Source organism: Athene cunicularia (genome assembly GCF_003259725.1).
Source record: "Athene cunicularia isolate RWA chromosome 3 unlocalized genomic scaffold, athCun1 chr3_part1, whole genome shotgun sequence".
In the NCBI taxonomy this organism is placed as follows: domain Eukaryota; kingdom Metazoa; phylum Chordata; class Aves; order Strigiformes; family Strigidae; genus Athene; species Athene cunicularia.
This window is the reverse complement of record NW_020799097.1, coordinates 73,275,057-73,293,454: the sequence shown is the minus strand read 5'-3', so window position 1 is coordinate 73,293,454 and position 18,398 is coordinate 73,275,057. Positions and strand designations below refer to the sequence as shown.

Genomic DNA, 18,398 nt, shown 5'->3' with positions numbered 1-18,398 from the left:
TTTTTTTTTTTTTGGGGGGTGGGGTGGGGTGGGGGGTGTTGTTGTTTTTTTTTTTAAATACATTGGTGCAGCTTGTACCTGAACTAATCATTTGTAACTGTTACTCAAGAGATACTACTGATTGCTCTAGGCTCTGTTTCAGGGATGTGTTCTTTCTGTCTGTTAGCTCTTTGTTACACAAGAGAACTGTTTTGAAACTATGATGCATCTGGCTCAGTGCACTTCATCCTCCCTCCCTGCCCCCACACATAGAATTAAAAGATAAGGAGTTGCAGAATACTTGATGGCTTTCAATGTTTTATTTTAACTTCAGATTTTGAAAGAGGACATGGGTATGAAACGACAAACGCTAGACCAGCTGAATGAGCTAGGTCAGGATGTGGCCCAAATCCTTGGGAATGACAGAGCATCCAGTAAAATTGATCAGGATCAAGAAGAACTAACTCAGAGGTGGGACAGTTTGGTTCAGAAGCTAGAGGATTACTCTAACCAGGTACTTAACAAAGCTTTATTATTTTTTTAGCTGTTTAGATGTCTTTATGCAAACTTCATTGACACTGTCAGCAAAATTGCCCGAGTACGTTCTTGGCATCAGGCTAGAGAGGTAGGTGAGTGCGGTTTCATGTGGGGCTGACTTTATCTGCTGACCTGTCTGAGTGTTTTGGTCTTCAAAACCCCAAGTTGTTAACCTGACTAGTACTATTACTCCTTTCTCACACAGATTAAGCTTCATTTTTCTGATGAGTAAAGCAGGCTTGCCATGTATTATCAATCAATGCAAATGCCTTTAAACATTTTAAGAGTGCTGGGACTGGATTAAATCTGATACTAAAAGAAAACAAAGACAAAACCCCAAACCCAGAATAGATAAATAAATGGGAGTCATACAAGCATTTATGCTCTGTGAGTATGATTTCTCATCTGTTGAAAATAGAGTAGTTGTTTGTTTGATATGTAATGATGATAGCCAAGCTGGATTGTTAAATGTTTATTTTAGTATTTTGAGGGCTTGGTAATGTTTTTATTTAGACAGAACTCCCATTGGCTTCTGTGAGAATTTAGTTTGACAGTTTTATGACTCATATGTGCCTTTTTTGTGGTACTATGGTAAAGGCCGTGTCACTGATTCACTGTACACTAAATGGATCATGACTGAGTTCTGCAGTCTGAGTAGGGGTCCATTTCAGCCATGTGGCTTTAATTTGTTCTTGCGTTTGAGTCAAAGCACTGGAGAGTGCCAAATCCTGTCATCTTTCACTCCCCCTAAGTATCAATCAGATACTTAGAACTTACAGTTTGATTCCCATGGGACTTATTTTATAACCTATTAAAGAGTGTGGAAGATTTCTATTGACTTGAGTGAGTTTCTAGGTCAAATGCACTGTGTATCAGCTCTTTCTGAGATCTAGGCATGCTTTTCTGGGATATGAGTATAAAATACAAAGCTGTGTGTTAATAAACCCAAAGGACCTGGTTCTTTCTGTGAACCAAACAATTATGGAAGAATATAGATATAATGCTTATTTTGTTGATTTTAGTTTGGTTGAACGGGCATGAAATTCTAGTTGAACTGAGAATTTTGATGCTTGGTTCCCATCTGTAAAATGAGAATTATAAAGTTTTTCTCTGGAGTGCATCTGTAATAAAGGTGCTTTGTGACAGCTAGCTGTGGTCATTTGTAGGGGTGACTGAATGGGCTTTTATGATTGATGATTAAAGTGAACTAAGCAAAAGCAATTCAGTTTGTGTTAAAAAAGGCATTTAAACCTTTTGCTAAATTATTTTATACAGGTAACTCAAGCTGTAGGAAGCATAGGGATGCCACAGGTTTCACAGAAGACTGCTGCAGAAATAATTCCATTGAAGGAACAGGTAGTGGTTAAACAGTCCAGACAGGAGTTGCCCCCACCGCCACCCCCAAAGAAAAGGCAAATCCCAGGGGACAGTGAAGCAAAGAAAAAGTAAGTATATGTCACTACCATTTTACCTTGCTTATTAGATACTATATAGACTCATGTGTACTGGTCTTGGCTTTTGATTCTTCTTTTGAGGAATACTTAAGTTGCAGTTGTGAGGTTGGGTTTGGAGAATGGGAAGAGAGTGTTATGTACAGCTTTCTTTTCAGAGCAGCAGAAAGCCTGCAGCTTCCATTAATTTCATAGGGAAGGCAAAAAAGCTGGTCTTCAGTCCTTTGTACCTCAGGTCCTTTGCTGAAAAATAGAATTATATTTATTTTATTTTGGAAAAACATTTAATTTCCAGTTAAAAAGTCTTGTGAAAGTGCCAAGTATTTGGATTTATTTATTTATTTCTAATCTCCATAAAATGTCTCACCACTCTCACAGTAAAGAATTTCTTCCTTAGATCTAATCTAAATTGACACTCTTTCAGTTTAAAACTGTTACCCTTTGTCCTATCACTACGCTTCCTGATAGAGACCCTCCTCATTTTTCCTGTAGTCCTCTTTAAGTACTGAAAGGCTGCTGTAAGGTTTCCCTGGAGCCTTCTCTTCTCTAGGCTAAACAGTATTTAATAACATGTGTTGTATTGCCTTTATTAAATAGCATACCTAAAACTAAAGGAATTGTTTCAAGAGAAATTAAGAAAGTAAATGCTGTATACTCATCACTTTGCCTTCTGTGCTTACCTGAGAAAATAAGCATTTCTCTGAAGTGCCACTAGTTTAAACCTTTGACAGGTCATTCAGGGAGAGGATAGAGGGCTGCATCAAGAGCAGGGAGTTGCTGTGGTTCGTAATGTGTGTTTGCACAGTGAAGAAGAGTTGTTCTCTTCATTTTTTATTTGTAGGAGGAATGGAGGTTTGGAGGGTGTGAAACCTGCCCAAACCTTCTTGAGGACCCTGGTCAGACCCTCCAAGCCCTGGTGAGGGTGGTATGCACATATGGGTGTCCCAGAACAGTAAAGCAGTCAGCACCCATCTGTCCCTTCTCTACTACAGTGTCCATAGAAACGGTTTTAGTGATTTCATCTGTTACCCTTTTTTCCTAGAGTTCAAACTGCATTAAGGACCGGGTCGGTTAAAATAGGTTAAACTCTCTGATGTTTTTACCTGATCCAAGTTATGTTGAAACCAGCAAATGACCAGTAACTAGAATAATTTTGTAGATATTCCCATGAAAACTTTGAGTGACTAACAGTGACCTATGCATTTGTTGGTAGGCTGTTCTTCCGTGTCAGTATTTACACTGTGTTAAGTAATATAATTATAATATGGCCTGACTTGTGGTCTGTATAGTGTATCTGTCCTTCTCTCAAGTTCATACAGTATTGGTTAATTTGGGAGTTGGTTTGGTTTTGTTGATTTTTGTTTTGTGGTGGTGGGTTGTAGCTTAGAGGTTTTAGGCATAAGAAAGTTATGTCAGTATAGACATGTCCACTTTTACAAAATCTAGAACTGTAATTCTTATTTGTCTTGTTCCTGAGGTTTGGTTTATTACTTTCAAAATACTTGGCATTCAGAGATATCTTGTGACATTGAAAGAAACAGTAACAGCTTGCATGAAGATATATATAAAAAAATCAAGAAATAAATTGCACCATGCAAAGGTGCTCCAAAAGGCTAATACCATGGACATAATTTTTACTATGGCAGATTTTTGAAAGTCTGTCTCTGTCCTACAGTCTGTGAGTAGTAATATGAGAAACATGAATCTTGTGTGCAGCCTTGCTTTTTTGGGATTTGAGTAATGTGCTGAACTTTAAGACTTATGATTTGTAAGACAGACTGACTGAATAGGGAAAAATTAAAAAAAAAAATAAAATTGTCTGACTTTTAAACCAGGTTTGATGCTGAAAGTGCTGAGCTCTTGAACTGGATTTCAAAATCAAAATCTACCATTCAGGCCACAGACATCAAAGAGTACAAGAAGATGAGAGAGACTTCAAACATGAAAGAGAAGTTGAAGGTAAAAGGGGAAGATAATGTTCTAGTGAATAGTGTATTTTGTCTCCAAGTTGGCTGTCAGCTGGAGGTGTGGGCTGATCCACATGCTTCATGGGGATTAAGTTCTTCAGTTAAATAGCTTCAGAACTGGACATATATCTCTGACCAACTGGACACACACTCTTGCTGTTGTGTTGCACAATCCACAGGAAACTTTAAAATGAGTATTACTGTTGTCTCCTTTGGAATTCTGATAAATGTCTGTCTTAATGATTAGTATCTTTTGCACTCAGCAGCATATTTTGGCTTCGTGTTTCATAGTTGGAGATGGACTTGATTGACACCACTTTTATAATTTTGGAAGAGATGGGCCAGTGGGCTGCTCAGAAACCCCTAGAATTATTCCGTGACAGTCTGCACACACTGTACTACCTTGGGTCCAAAGTGGTCTGTGGTTATAATATTTGAACATATTGTTTGCTCTTAATTTTGGAGAAAACCTGATAGTTAACAACTCATGTACAGTATTATTGACCTGCAAGAGAGAATACATAATTTTACAGCATCCTGTAGGAGCTGTGAAATAGTTACTTTATCTTCTGTTCCTTCTGTTTCAGGAATGTATTCTTGCCTTTTTTGGTCCTTGAGCTTGCTATGTTAATGATGGCTTACTGGAGCTTTAGCAAGAACCTGAACCTGCTTTTCAAATCAAAGACAATACTTAAAAATATCTGAGACTCCTTCTCAGTGCTGCAGTGCAACATGGTGCCAGTAGGAATGTTTGGAATGGCAGTACTGTTGGAAATAAAACCCCAAACAACCCTTCCAACAGTTTATTTATAGATCTTTATGAATGTTTTTAGCCTTTTATAAAATAGGCTCCAAGATGAACACCAGATTCCCATGAACAGCACTGTTTTTAAATCATAGGGCTCTAAGTGGGTAGGACAGTGTTTGTGCTTCCCAACTGTGCAAATAAATGCATGCTGCTTCTGAATTTACTGTAGCAAGTCTAAACCAGAGTAATGACCTAGGACATGAGTTTCAAAAAGATTTTAATTTGGAGATACTTTGTTGTAATCACAGAGGATATTGAAGTTGTGGCCAAGGAACTAATTTTTCCCCTGTGGATGTATTCTACCTATTGACTTGTAAAGGAACATTCACCAATAGTTACGACTTGAGGGAGGAACTTGTTCCTCTAAAAATCTTGGTAGTCACATAGGATTTCCCCCACAGTTTCCTTATGAAGGAGAGTGAAGCACTAGAGCTTATGAGTGGATTACTAGTGTGCTATAGTTCTTGCTGTTTGGTCTTCTAGGGAACAGGTTGTTCCCTTCTACTGGAAATCTTAGTGGAGACTGCAGAGGTGAAGGGACTATTTAAAAAGCTTTTCTCTCCACTAGTTCATATTAAATAATTACAATTTGTGATCACAAATTACTTGTTTTTAGCTGGTGTCCCAATATCTGATTTCACATAGCAGGACTGTCAGTCCTTTTAACAATTTTTTATTCCTGTTGTACTAGTCTCTTGCTTGCCTGGTACTTGTGAGATTTAACTCCTTTTGCATTTGTTTTCCAAACAAAACAGAACTAACATACACCTCAGAAGGTGCCGTATCCAAGAAAACTAGACTGTGTTTTGGATTGTAGTGGGGAAAATACATGTTACTGGGGGGATGGGTGGGGTGTCATCAAGTAAAATTACCCCCTTTGAAACTATTTTCTGGGGTTCACTTTGTAGGAAATTGAAAAAGAAAGAGTTGAAAAAAGCCAAAAGTTAGAAGAACTGAAACAAAGTGGACATCTTCTTTTGGATCAAATGGGAAAAGGTAAGCAACTTGAAGGTTTTTCTGTTTTGTGGTTTAATCAGATGAGTTGCTGGGAAATAATACTTGAAATACTGTACCTTCAGTTAAGCATTGCAATATATTCCTTCCCTCCTACCTCCATTTTCTTTCCCTCAGAGACACTGGTCATTTTTACCTTTGCTAGTTACTGATATGTGTTTTGTTTTTATTTAAAGCTTATAGAAAAGAAAAATTAATAGAAAAGAAAAATTAATACTCTTTCTTTAACATGTGTGTTCATTTGCACCTTTTAAGGGTTATTTTTATTGAAATAGAAATAATTTCTTAAAATGGCAGTGACATGCTCTTGGGGGGAAGGAGTTGATTTAATTTTAAATTGTGTGGAGATTTTAAGTATAAGAATTTAAAACATAACTGCCTGAAAGAAGTAGAAATTTTGAAACAAAATTTAAGCTTGATAAATGTGTGTATATCTCTTTTTATTCTTAGTTTTCTCTATTTTTGTAGAAACTGTCAGTATATTTTGATGATACAGTCACAATTTATGTCTCAAAGGCAAGAGAGAAGCCTACATGCTTGAGAAATTAAAACACGTATCCCTGGAAACATATAATTAACATCAGTGAAAGTTGAATCTTTAAGCCTTGCCAAAAACTCCATCAGTGAAATGTGACTTGCTCCATAAAAGACACAGTCTTTTGGATCTGCTATGCGCTTGACTGCTGGTGAAGTTCCTGACTGGTTAGCATTCAGACAGGTGAAAGGGTGGTATCACTGTCTTGCATAAATGGGATGTCCAGCACCCCTTTTGGAAAATGATGATTTCCACTTGGATTTCCCAACTGTCACATTCTTTCCAGACAGCCCCTTTGCCTGGATGCCCCAGTCTGCTAAGCATCTCCAGTTCTCCCCCCCTGCCCTTGCCTACTACAGCTGAAGCTTTTTACAGTGGGCGCCACTGAACTTCAGCTGATGGCTGGAAGCTACTGATTTGACCTGGAGTTTGGGTTGTAAAAATTTGTAGCTGTTCGTTGTCTTCAAACCTGGACAGAAATCCTCTTTCCCTCTCTCTTTTATAAAACCCTCCAGCTGTGAGAAGGCATGGCTGTGAAATCAGTATCTGTTGATCATAGGGAGGAACTCACAGTTCAAAAACTGGTTTGTATTAGCAAAAAATAAGATACAGAAATTGCTTCCTAATTGTTTGCTGTCTTGAAGGTTGGGATCTATAGAAAATAATCTACAGCTCCTGGCTTTGTTATTCTCCTGTCACATCCAGCTCAGAATGACAGTCTTTCTCGCCAAAACCTGCCCAACTACACCTGTGTGGAATAACGCACAGCCCTGGCATGCGTGTATATACATACACCTATTGCTATCCTGGGGCATGTGCAGACCATGCTGTAATGGCAGTGACCGATTGTTGCCTGCACACTCCTCTTACGGGGCTGATTGCAGTTGCTGTGCTTGTGTATTTTAGATGTGCCAAGCATATGGCCAGTGTGAGAAGCACGGGGGGATCTGTGGAGCCGAGTCTTCAAGTGCCCTTGTAGAAGCTCCCCTGACCAGAGCACTGGGCTCCACTTATGCTAAAGTGGTGCAGCAAAAAAAACAACTCCACAAGACTCTCCTCATTATACTCTGGTCTAAATGACAGAACTGTTTTCAAATGACCCAAATACACCTTATATAAAAGAAGGTGATACCTTGAAAGAGAATCTGCATCAGAAACTTGCAGTGGCAAGAACATGCTTTTGAATGCACGTTGCATTGAAAGTTCTTCGTATATAGCAAAACTCAGTTACTTCTGGCACATGAAGAAATAAAAGAACAAGGAATGGGGAATGTTCACCTTGTGTTCTTGTGTTGTTGCATCCTTAAGTAATACATTGCTTTCTCAAAAAGATGGTGCAGCAATTGCTTCATGTAGTCACTGTGAGTGGGAAATAATCTCCTGTTTTGTTGTGTTGCTTTTGTAAGTTATTCCAGGCCGACAGGATTTCCATCTACCTCTTCAATTAATTTATTGCCGCATTCCAACTTGCTTCTTCCCTTTTTCTTTGTGGAGTCTAGAATCATTAAAAAAATAAATTCATTGGGAGCTTACTTAAAGCTAATTTTACTTAAACCTACATACCAACACTTAGACTCGAATCATGATAGTGAAGAGTCATGATGGTCATCAACTCATTGTTATAAATTCAAAAGTTATTAAAGAGAAAGAATGGAAGTGGAATATCTCTTCATTTTACTATTAATGTGGAAATAAGAACTGAAACACTGTTAGTAATAAGCACAGTTTTATGGATAGTGGACATGGAATCAAGGCATTTTGCATGCTAAAGTGTATCCAAAGAGATGAAAGGTTAAATGCCTGTTAATCAAAATGTGTTGCAGTTAATATAATAATAATTTATATAATCTTTTTAGAAGGACTTTCTACAGTGGATATAAAAACTGTGATGGAGAAAATATTGTCAGGGTGGAAAGATGTGGTTCAACATCTGGAAGAAATGGACAGAAAGATAAAGTACCAGGAAGATATAAATGCTTATTTTAAGGAAATGAGTGAGCTTGAGAAGACTGTAATTGAGAAGGATGGCTGGCTTAAAAATGACGCTTCTTCAGCATCCCAGCCCTCAGCAGTCCTGAAAGACTTATGTCAGGTAAGTCTGGCAAAACTTAATTTTGGTTGGAAGCTGTTAATAGCACCGAATACCCGAGAGGAGCTTAACCTATTCTGTAAGGTAACTCAAAATTCTTGAGACATCCAGGGCATCTGCTTTGATGGCAGATTTTGGTACCTGTGTCACAGGAGTACTTTAATGTTGTTGCCCTAGTAATGTGGAAGAACTGTGCTGCAGTACCTTATTAAAATCTTCGTGTTAACAAGGCAAATGTGAGATTTTGTTTTGGTTTTAATCTTTCACAGCGGGAGTTAACTCATCTTTCAAGTCTGAGTCCACGGTTGGAACATCTGAAAGCTACCTGCAAGGCACTTACCTCTCAGCCGGTGCCTCCAGACTTCATTCAGGAGAGCCTGAATGGTTTTCTTGATCACTTCGAGTTGTCTCGTCAGAAACTAGAGGAACGTCACCAGCAGCTGAAGAAAGGTAAAAATATATATATTTTTTTTAACATAAGCCCTCCTGATACTTGTGTTCTGATTTTTTGTTGTTGTTGTTTTGAGCTGATTGAAAACTCACTGAATTCTGGTAGAGTTTTACTACTGATTCTGGGAGGCTTTGGGTCAGACTGACAAAATTTATTCATTCACCTGAAAGAACATTTGTACAACCCCCTCTGTGCACACTGCAAAATATATTGTTCCATAGTGTTAAAAGTGATTATGTAAGGATACAACTTTCCTGAAACCCCGTTTAAGGAATTAGCAAAACATATTTAAGGTGGATAATATACTTTGTAAAGCTGTGTGTCTCTGACACTTAGAGATATAAATAATACTAGAAATGAAGAACGGAAGATTAGGAGAACCTTGTAAAATTGAAGAGCGCATGTGAAATTTAATCTTTTTCATAGCTGCTATGAGCACATTAGTCATACATAATTCCTTTTGGAAATTTCATCTTTGAAGTGGTTTGGAATCTGGCTGGCTTTTTCAGGCACTTTCTCCTTGGTTTTTTGTTGCGTTAAAAATTTCATTATGAGCATTCAAATCAGTCATGCTGTCTTCTAAAGGATTTTAAATGTAGTGCACAAAATATGTAGCTCTGTTTAATATTTTACAGCTGAATAGCAAGAGCACAGACCTATAAGGAGTGTTTTTTTCCTTAGTTTTCGTTTTGTTTCTGAGGAATTCAAGGAAGGGTTTTGCTAATGGTCCCAAATGGAAGAGCATTAACACTATTCTGTGTGTAATAAAACCAGGCTCAATTACTAAATTGTTAGGCCATCTGTATAATATGTTTCACCAGGCCTGCATTCTTTGATTATATCTATGCAGAATTGAGTAACATATGTCTGCCACGCTCAAATTGCAGGGTATGCTTTCTTTCTTACTGTGAGGAATGATCATTTTATAAGTGTTCTGAGTTTGTGTACTTTTGAATAATTTTATTGGTATTGTGCATTTTGGTAATTACTACATGATGTGTCAAAAATACTAATTGTTTTTTTTCATGCCACACATCAGTTGAGGCATAATTAGTACACTTGAACCAGTGATAACTTGGTGAAAATACCTTATATACCTATGTTAAATTTGTGTATGTTTTTGAATGATAATTTCTCTGCAGATTATGTATTGCTAAAGAACAGAGGGAAGTGTCAGTTCAGGGTTTCAGTTGTTTATTTACAGCATAGTTGGAATTGCTGTAAATTAAAGGAATTTGCAGAGCCATATAACTGAGAAACAACTGGTGGTGGCACTTGATCATTTGTTTACTAGGGAGGCTTTGACTGACAGAAGTCCTTTCATGGCTCTTCTTTGAGCCTCTGAAAATTCTGTCGTGGGGTACTACTCAGTTCCATCTCTATGGGCATGTTTTTTGGGAATTGTGACTTAATTTTTTTTCTCAATGGGAGGCTGTTTTAACTGTTTTCTGCTTCAGAATCTGCTGTAGTTTAGTGACAGTGCACCTGTTTGCTTTTTACTGAACTACCCACCGCCTCCGCTCCCCCTTAAAATTGATCCTGGCTTTTTCAGAAGAGGAAGTTAGATAACTCTAACTCTGATTCTCTAGAAATGTTGACTCATTCCTTAGTCAGAAATGATATGACAGTTCTGACAGTAAGCTTTTGAAAAGCTACCTGGTGAGTCAGAACACAGTTTAGATTAATTTTCATTCGTGGCAGTAATGAAATTGTTTAGGAATCCAAGGCCCAAGAATGTGCATGCCACAGTATGGGTTTTACAGCTGAAATCCTGTTCACTGCAGTTTTCCAAATCTGGTATTTTCATTCTGAAATGCCAGAGTGAGGTGCTGCCACCTGCCCACAGGGGGCTGGCTCGAGCAAAATCTGAGATGTAGTCAAATATGCAAGCAGATGTTCCATCCAAACTTTAATTCTGTCTTCAGTCTTCCTAGATAGTGTTTCTGTTCTGCAACAGACTGAAAGCTGCTGGTTTTATATATTTTTGTGTGTGTGTATATGTGTGTATATATATATATATGTAAAAAATAAAAAATCCAACCCAAAAAACCAACCGAATTCTACCACCACACTAATACATATTTATGTATGTGTGGTTTTATAGATATAAAAACTTAAAAATTACTAGCTTCTACAGTTAACATAATGTGTATATTTAACTTTACATGTAATATATGGCTATTACATATGCTATACTTTATATTCTGTATATAGTAGATATCTGTGTGTGTGTTTGCATATAAATAGTAGATATGCCTAAAACTTTTCAAATGAATAATACTAAATTTAGGCATGCAAAACCCCAAGTACTATTCATTTCACCACACTACCCATCCCAAGAGATTTAGGTGCTTAGATGTATAAGAAAATTGTAAAAATGGGATTGAGTTTTTAAATCTTTTGTGTGTGTATGTCATTGTATATTCATTATTATAGTCATTATAATACATATTTTTATATTAGACCTATTTAATATTTTGAAAGGAAAAAAACATTGCCATCAGGAGAAGATTTTTTTAACTGTTGAAAGGTTTCCATAGGATTCAATATCTCGCATGATTCTAAATGACTCCGATAAATTTTATTATGTTCTCATCTCTTAAAATTTGCATCTTCCTTTCCTTGTATTTTGTTCCATTACTCCTTTTTAACAATACCAGAGACAGAAAGCCAGCCAAGCCAGGACTACGTGAACTCCCTGCAGCAACTGAAGGACACACTGAGCAAGCTGGAGTGCAAGCAGCAGTCTGTAGTCACTGGACTGAGCGAACCCAGTAAGGTTGAGAAGGCCCTGCAACAGGCAAAGGTAACTCTTACCTTCGCAATGAAGTGAGGAAGTTGCTCATTCAGCTGTTGTCATCCTCCTTTCTCCTGCCTTGTTTTCAGTGGATAACTAAAAGGTTACTCAGAGGGAAGTCGCTCAAGGAGGGATGTGTGGAAGCAGCCTCTGGGGGTCAGTTGCTGGAAGCTGGGTCACCACAGGCTGCTCAGGGCGAGGTGGTGGTGCAGGCAAGGGTTGGATATCTCCAAGCCTGCAGACTTCATGGCTTCTCTCACTGCCTTGTGGCAAGGTGGGAGGTGAGGCCAAGAGAGCTGGAACTGCTCAGCTGGGGGAAGAGGAGGCTCTGAGGGATCTTCTTTGAAGTGCTGCAGCACCTCAGACCACCTTGGTGGCCTCCCCAGACACTGCAGTATGGCCATGTATCTCTTGTGCTGAGGAGCCCCAAAACAGCTATCAGGGCCCTGGGATCATCCACCTCCTAGGAGCTTGGTTGCATCAGGTTGTGACCTGATCTAAGGTCTGCTTCTTTGCTGCTGAGCATAGCTGTGAGGAAAGCCAGGAGCCAGGGCCTGCCCTTCAGTCTCTTGGGAGCTGCCTTTGAGCTCTGCCTGACTGAGCGGCACTGCAGCTGCCTGGCAGCTGTGCCTGGCCTGCTCAGGCTTGCTGTCCTGGGGAGGTCATGTCCCTCCCCCACAGCAGTGTGGGCTCCCTGCACTCCCGCTTAGGCAGCCATGTGCAGGCTTGTAATCCTCTCCTTCAAGCACTGGGTATAGCCTACCAAGGCATGGGGTGCCTGCCTGCTTAAATTGTCTCTGAGGTTCAGCTGGTTAACAAATCCATCCTGTTTCATCCTCCTTGGCTGTTGTGAGAGAGTAACTGTACTTTTCTGGCCTCCATATTGCTTTTCAAGGGGAAACAGTGCTTGCAAGCCATTAAAGGTAATTGTTGTAGTTTAACCTCTAGTAAGATGGGCGAGTGAATTGGAAGAGTAAATGAGAACTCATGGGTTGAGATACAGTTTAATATGTAAAGCAAAAGCTATGCATGCAAGCAAAGCAAACTGAGGAATTCATTCACTACTTCCCACTGGCAGGCAGGTGTTCAGCCATCTCCAGGAAAGCTGGGCTCCATCACACATAGCGGTTATTTGGGAAGGCAAAAGCCATCACTCTCAACATTGTGACTCCCTTCTCCCCGCCCCCCCCTCTTCCCCAGTTTTTAATTGCCAAGCATGTCATCATACGTTACAGAATATCCCTTTGGTCAGTTGGGGTCACCTGCCCCAACTGTGTCCATTCCCAACTTCTTGTGCACCCCCAGCCTGCTCACTGGTGGGGTGGGGTGAGAAGCAGAAAAGGACTGGACCCTGTGTGAGCGCTGCTCAGCAGTAACTAAAACACCCCTGTGATATCAACACCATTTTCAGCACAAATCTGAAACATGACCTCATGCTAGCTACTATGAAGAAAATTAACTCTACCTCAGCCAAAACCAGCACAGTAATTGATGCACGAATTCTGTCCAGTAGAAATGGTATTTTGCTTCCTATTATGAGCTTATAAATTATGGGAAAATCTATGGATGACAATTGTTTTGTAAATATTGGGGTAGGGCTGGAGTGGGGTGGGGGGAAATCAGTTATTGCCAGTATCTTTTCTTATTCTTTAAAGAAACCATAGACAAAAATAATTTCCTGTCCTCTCCACTGTCCCCTGCTGCTTTTGTGGAATCATGCTTAATTCATAAATACGTATTTTTTCCCTGTGTGGTAGCATAAGAGGGCTGCAGGTGGCTTTGGAGGAGGTCTTCAACTCTGGTTGCTGGGTGGAGAGAGGCAGTGTCTTTATATCCTTATCTATTCAGCAGAGAGCAATCAAATAGGTATTTTTAGTGCATTGTTTTTCTGAACCAGCAGATTAAAAAAATCTGAGTTATTTGGTTTTCTCTTTTAATGTTGCCTCTCTATTGTTTTAAAGTTGGCAGATACTTTCTGGTCCATAAGCTGGCTGAATTGTAATGACATTTAGTCTTTGGAGGCTTGTCTTTCCCTTTTTCTGCCCAAATCCATACTCCCATTTTCTTCAGAGACTGATTAACCTGAAAGGACATATTATGCTGGTGTGAGAGTTTTACAAACTGTAGATGATGAGCTGCTTGTGGACCTGGGATTGTCCAGCTCCTCCTGCACTGTAGCAGGCACTGATAAGTGCTTCAGGCATAGACCCAAGCCAGGTATTGACTCAGTTTGTGGCGCTCTGCACAGAAAGCTTGGTTGCAGAAATATACATCCCTTTTCCCAGTCTCATTGCTACTTCACTGCCTACCTTTTTAGAGGAAATGGTATGCTTTGTCCTGTTTCCTTCCCGTAAATAAGAAGTAAAATTGAGAACATAAGCATCTCAAAGATTCTTCCTCAGTAAAATACATGCATGCACATCCCACATGTACACATTAAACGTATATACTAGCAAATTTAAATTAATGAAATTAGTAACGGTTTCATGTGTTAATTCCAAATTTTTCTCTCAAATTAAACAAAATAACCAAAATGACTGGTTTAATGAAGTGGCAACATTTTTTTTATGTCTTGGCTTATACCTTCAGCTGTTATTTTTCCTTAATATTAAGAAATTAGCTATTCTGGCTGAAGTGACTCTTCATATCAACAATGCCATAGTGAATATATTCACATTGTATTCTCCCTATATTCCAGCTGGAAGAGTAGCTTTCAAAGCTCAAGTATCCAGAGCTTTCATTGCAGCTAGATGTTATAATAATTTTACTTTACAGAAGTTGGAAGGACGCACTCAACCTGTTTGTGTGGCTTTACTGTTTGTTTTCTTTTTTAAAAGAAATAAATATCTGTGGGGGGAATAAAAAACCTGAGATCCTTCTATCTCTAATTTACAGTTTCTTTTGTGACTGCAGTGTACTGCAGCCATTGCTTTGCTACCTTGAGTGCCAGTACTGCACAGCACAGGAGAGGTGTAGGTGCCTGGTTGTGTTTAGCTACGTGGCCAAGCTTTACAGTCTATTCTGTAATCATTGCTACTGCATCAGTAGAGCAGCCGAAGGTTTTGCTGCATAAAAGGTTGTTTGGACATCTCTACTTCAATAACTGGAATATTACTCTTCACTGAATCTGTGCTCTACACAACAAAACCTTTGATGCACTTGTAAGGAAGTGTGTGGCTGTTGTGTGTCTAGTACCGGAAGCAGACCTTCTCTAAATTTTTTTTGTCATTGTTGTAGACTGTTTGTGAAATGCTGGAAGCCCAGAAGCCCAGGGTGGATAAACTTGCTGAAGAAACAAAGGCTTTGGAGAAACATGCTTCTTCAGATATGGAAAAGGTCTACACACAAGAGTTCAAGCATGTGCAGGGACACTGGGACAAGTTAAAGCTCAAGATTTCCAAAGATATTAAACTACTAGAAGAGATTACATCCAAGTTGAGAATATTTGAGGTAAAACAAAAAAAATTTTTTGTTAATAACTCAGAGCCCTTTCTCTGTGCAGCAGTGCAGATAATGCTGACTGAGAAGTGGAATGTTGATGGGCCACTAGTCTGGCAGAGGCTGAAAGCATGTGTAGTGTATTTGTAGCAGGGTAGCGGAGGACTTTTGATGTGTCCAGGATATTATTTTATCTTGTAATAGAATTACTTTTCACTTAAAAGTAGCATTCCTCTTCAGCGTAGCCTTTCCTTCTGGTACAGAAAGAAGTCAAGGGTATGTCAGCTGTGCTGTTAAAGACTTGATCCCATCAGGGGCTAGGTGCCCTTTATTGTGCTTGGTGTCAGATGCCCAATGAATTACTAGTTTGACATATAAAATTGAAATTCCATACCTACTACAGAAAACCTGCTTCTTTGAGTGGGGCTTCTGTCAACCATAATAAATTAGTACAGCCTGTTAAAAAAGGAAATAAAGAAAATGCTTAGGTTTAGTGAGTTTTCTAGTTTCAGCAGATAGTCTCTAAAATGTCAGCAAGGAAAGTTGAAGAATTAAGATTAATAAGCACTCATATATTTTTGTATATATACATACACATGCACACATATGTGAAATCCTGCATGACAGAAAATCCCAATACTTTAAAAAATGCTTTAAAAATGGATTAAAAGCAAGGGTATTTAAAGGGTATATAGATGTTTAACCCATGTAACTTAGCCAAAGTTGACTCAGTATTTACTGGTTAGAGGGGTTTCTTTCTGTTTGCTTTAAGTCCCTTCTCTAGACTATTAATATTCCTCTGGGGAGAGGAAAAAAATAACGAAAACTAAATATATCATGATTTAGCCTGTGGCAATATTATTGTGATCAAAAAGTTAAATAGGCACTAACCATTCTTCAGTATAAGCTTGAAAGCATAAGCTGATCACAGCAGTATAAAGCCCAAATATAGTGCCTTTTTTTTTCCCAGACTAATGTTTAAATGGGCTTTAAATAAATTTCATATTTTCATATTATATTTTAAACTTCAAAAAGAAAGAAGGTGTTTTTAGAGATTCTGTCTCTCGGAATAAAGCCACATGCACATTAATTAACAAATCTGTATTTTAGGGAGTGGAATTATTTACATTCTTTTCCATTTAACAAGAGTATATATCACAATTTAAAAACACAAGCAACTTGCTGTGTGGGCCCTCTTCAGAATGTTGGTGCTGTGCGTGCACACCACCATCTTTTCCCAAAAGTTTCCTGCAGTCTTGCTCTCCCCTCCCTCTGAAGCAGAAAACTGTTCTTTTATTTGAAAGTGGATTCAAACTTCAAACTATGTGGGTTTTGTGGGTTGTTTAATCCTTTTTATTTTAATCCAGACAGAATCTTTAATGACTACTCAAGTGTAGACACATGTGTTTAAACTGAAATTTATATTTGTAAGACCAGCTAACTGACTTGCTTGATGTTGCAGTGAAAGTTGGACAAGCCATTGCTGATTATGGTTCAGAAATTAGTAAAATCCTCAAGTCTTTTTCTTTTTTTTCCCTAACCCACAAAGCTGGAAGAAGCCCAAGTAGGGGTAATGGATTGTAACTAAATGACAGTTAAGTGTAGAGTGCACACCCATACTTAGTTTTACTAAGGTTTTACTTGGGGAAAAAGGCTGGAGGGAAAAACTTCCTCCTGCTCATAGTGTTATTCACTATTATTTTTTTCAGGACATGAGCTGCTCCTAGCAGTGCACTTGTGGGAGGTGTGTGTGTATGAATAGCAATAGATAGGGTAGCCCAGTCTAGTGAATTTATAAGTGGAAGCTACAAGCTAACCTTTGAATAGGAGGCGGAATTGCATGTAGAAGAAAAAGAATGTAATTGTTTTATATAACAGTTTTGTGTAGTAATGTTAGGCTGTATTACCTGAAGCATAAATATAACAGCTGCTACTGCCCCCATCGCCACCCCCCACCCCCCTCCAAAAAAAAAAACCCCAAACCAAAAACCAACCAACAAAAAAAACCAACCCCAAAAAACCCCATCCCAAACCCCAGCAACCAAACAACAACCCCACAAAACCAAACCAACCCCATGTTCAGGAACGTGTGTACTTGTGCACCTACATTTGAAAGAGTTTCTGCTTTTAGTCCAGTTCTTTCAAATCCATCCTTCTATAGCTACTTGCAGCAGCCTGTGGGATGATGTGGAGTTGTGGAGGAGCTGATGCTGCTGGTCAGCAAGAGCTGAGTGCCCAAAGTGAGGTGGTTGGTCCAGGAGCTTTTAAGGCTTTTAATTTTAAAGCTTTTAATTACCTTTTAAGGGTTAGCGAGGCCCTTGGTGATTACTTTTCAGCAACCACCACCTCATTGATTTTTCTCCTGACTTTGACCTAAATGTACAGCATCCCACTGTGTCTCATTCTCTTTCCTTCTCTCTCTGGTTATACTTAGTTATTTAGCATGGCAGAATAAATATTGGCATGTAAGCTTGCCTCAACATTCTTTGCTTAAGAACTTTCTATCAGTCTTGTTCTTCAAATGATTGCAGCTCTCCAGTTGCCTTGATTATCTGTAGCTACACTGAGCAAGACCTACTTACCTCATCAGTTTTAGCAGCATTTTTTTCTCCCTTAATGTCTTGTAAGTGCAGAACTCTTCTTTTTATGTGCTTGAATCATGTTCAGTTGAGTGGTCTGTACATGCACCTGCTTTCCTAAACCACAGCTGTAACTGGGTGAGGAATGGCTTCTGAAAACTGAAATTCTCTCTCATGTTTGATTGAGCAGGGTACATGTGTGCAGTATTAGCATAGCAGGTTTTCATTTAGTAATCAAATATTCAGTTTTTTCAGCCAAAGGTGAAGTGCCCTGTTTTCCACAGCTGTTCAAAGTGATGTTCATACCACCATCTATATGAAGCACTCACTGATGGAAGATGTGGATTTTTATGCCCATGGAAGTTATGAAGAGCTATGGAGAGCAGAGCATTGAAGCCGTGCACTGTTGTATAGATTTGAGAACAGAATTTTATCCTGAGAGAGATGTTAAAATTTTCCTGTTACCTTAAAAAGAAGTCAAAAAGCTGAAAAAGAAATTAAAACAGAAGAGACAATGGATGTAATTATTAATTAACTGAAAATGAAAGAAATACATAGTGGTGCTATCTGTAGAAATACAGGGCTTACAGTGGGGGTGTTTTTTCATTAACTGAATTAGTACACAGTTCCTGTATTTTCCAAAAGTTTCAAAGCTGTCAGTGGATGGACAGTCATCTATTTATAGTCTCTGATTTTTCCTTTTGCAGGAGTGGTACTAATCTATACAGATTGTTGTAGTTTAGCACTTTATTC

At 38.8% G+C, this 18,398-nt stretch overlaps 1 protein-coding gene across 4 annotated transcripts in view; it reads left to right on the top strand.

The window, feature by feature from the left end:
• Nucleotides 1–18,398, top strand: part of UTRN (utrophin) — a 383,489-nt gene that overhangs the window by 92,065 nt on the left and 273,026 nt on the right. For 3 of the 4 annotated variants that reach the window (XM_026844327.1, XM_026844325.1, XM_026844324.1), the window contains exons 15-22: nucleotides 314–493; nucleotides 1,792–1,961; nucleotides 3,803–3,926; nucleotides 5,651–5,738; nucleotides 8,148–8,383; nucleotides 8,650–8,830; nucleotides 11,492–11,637; nucleotides 14,866–15,078. In XM_026844327.1, the coding sequence (XP_026700128.1) occupies nucleotides 314–493; nucleotides 1,792–1,961; nucleotides 3,803–3,926; nucleotides 5,651–5,738; nucleotides 8,148–8,383; nucleotides 8,650–8,830; nucleotides 11,492–11,637; nucleotides 14,866–15,078 (1,338 nt within the window). The remainder of the gene's footprint in view (nucleotides 1–313; nucleotides 494–1,791; nucleotides 1,962–3,802; nucleotides 3,927–5,650; nucleotides 5,739–8,147; nucleotides 8,384–8,649; nucleotides 8,831–11,491; nucleotides 11,638–14,865; nucleotides 15,079–18,398) is intronic. The other variant, XM_026844323.1, reaches the window with a different exon arrangement.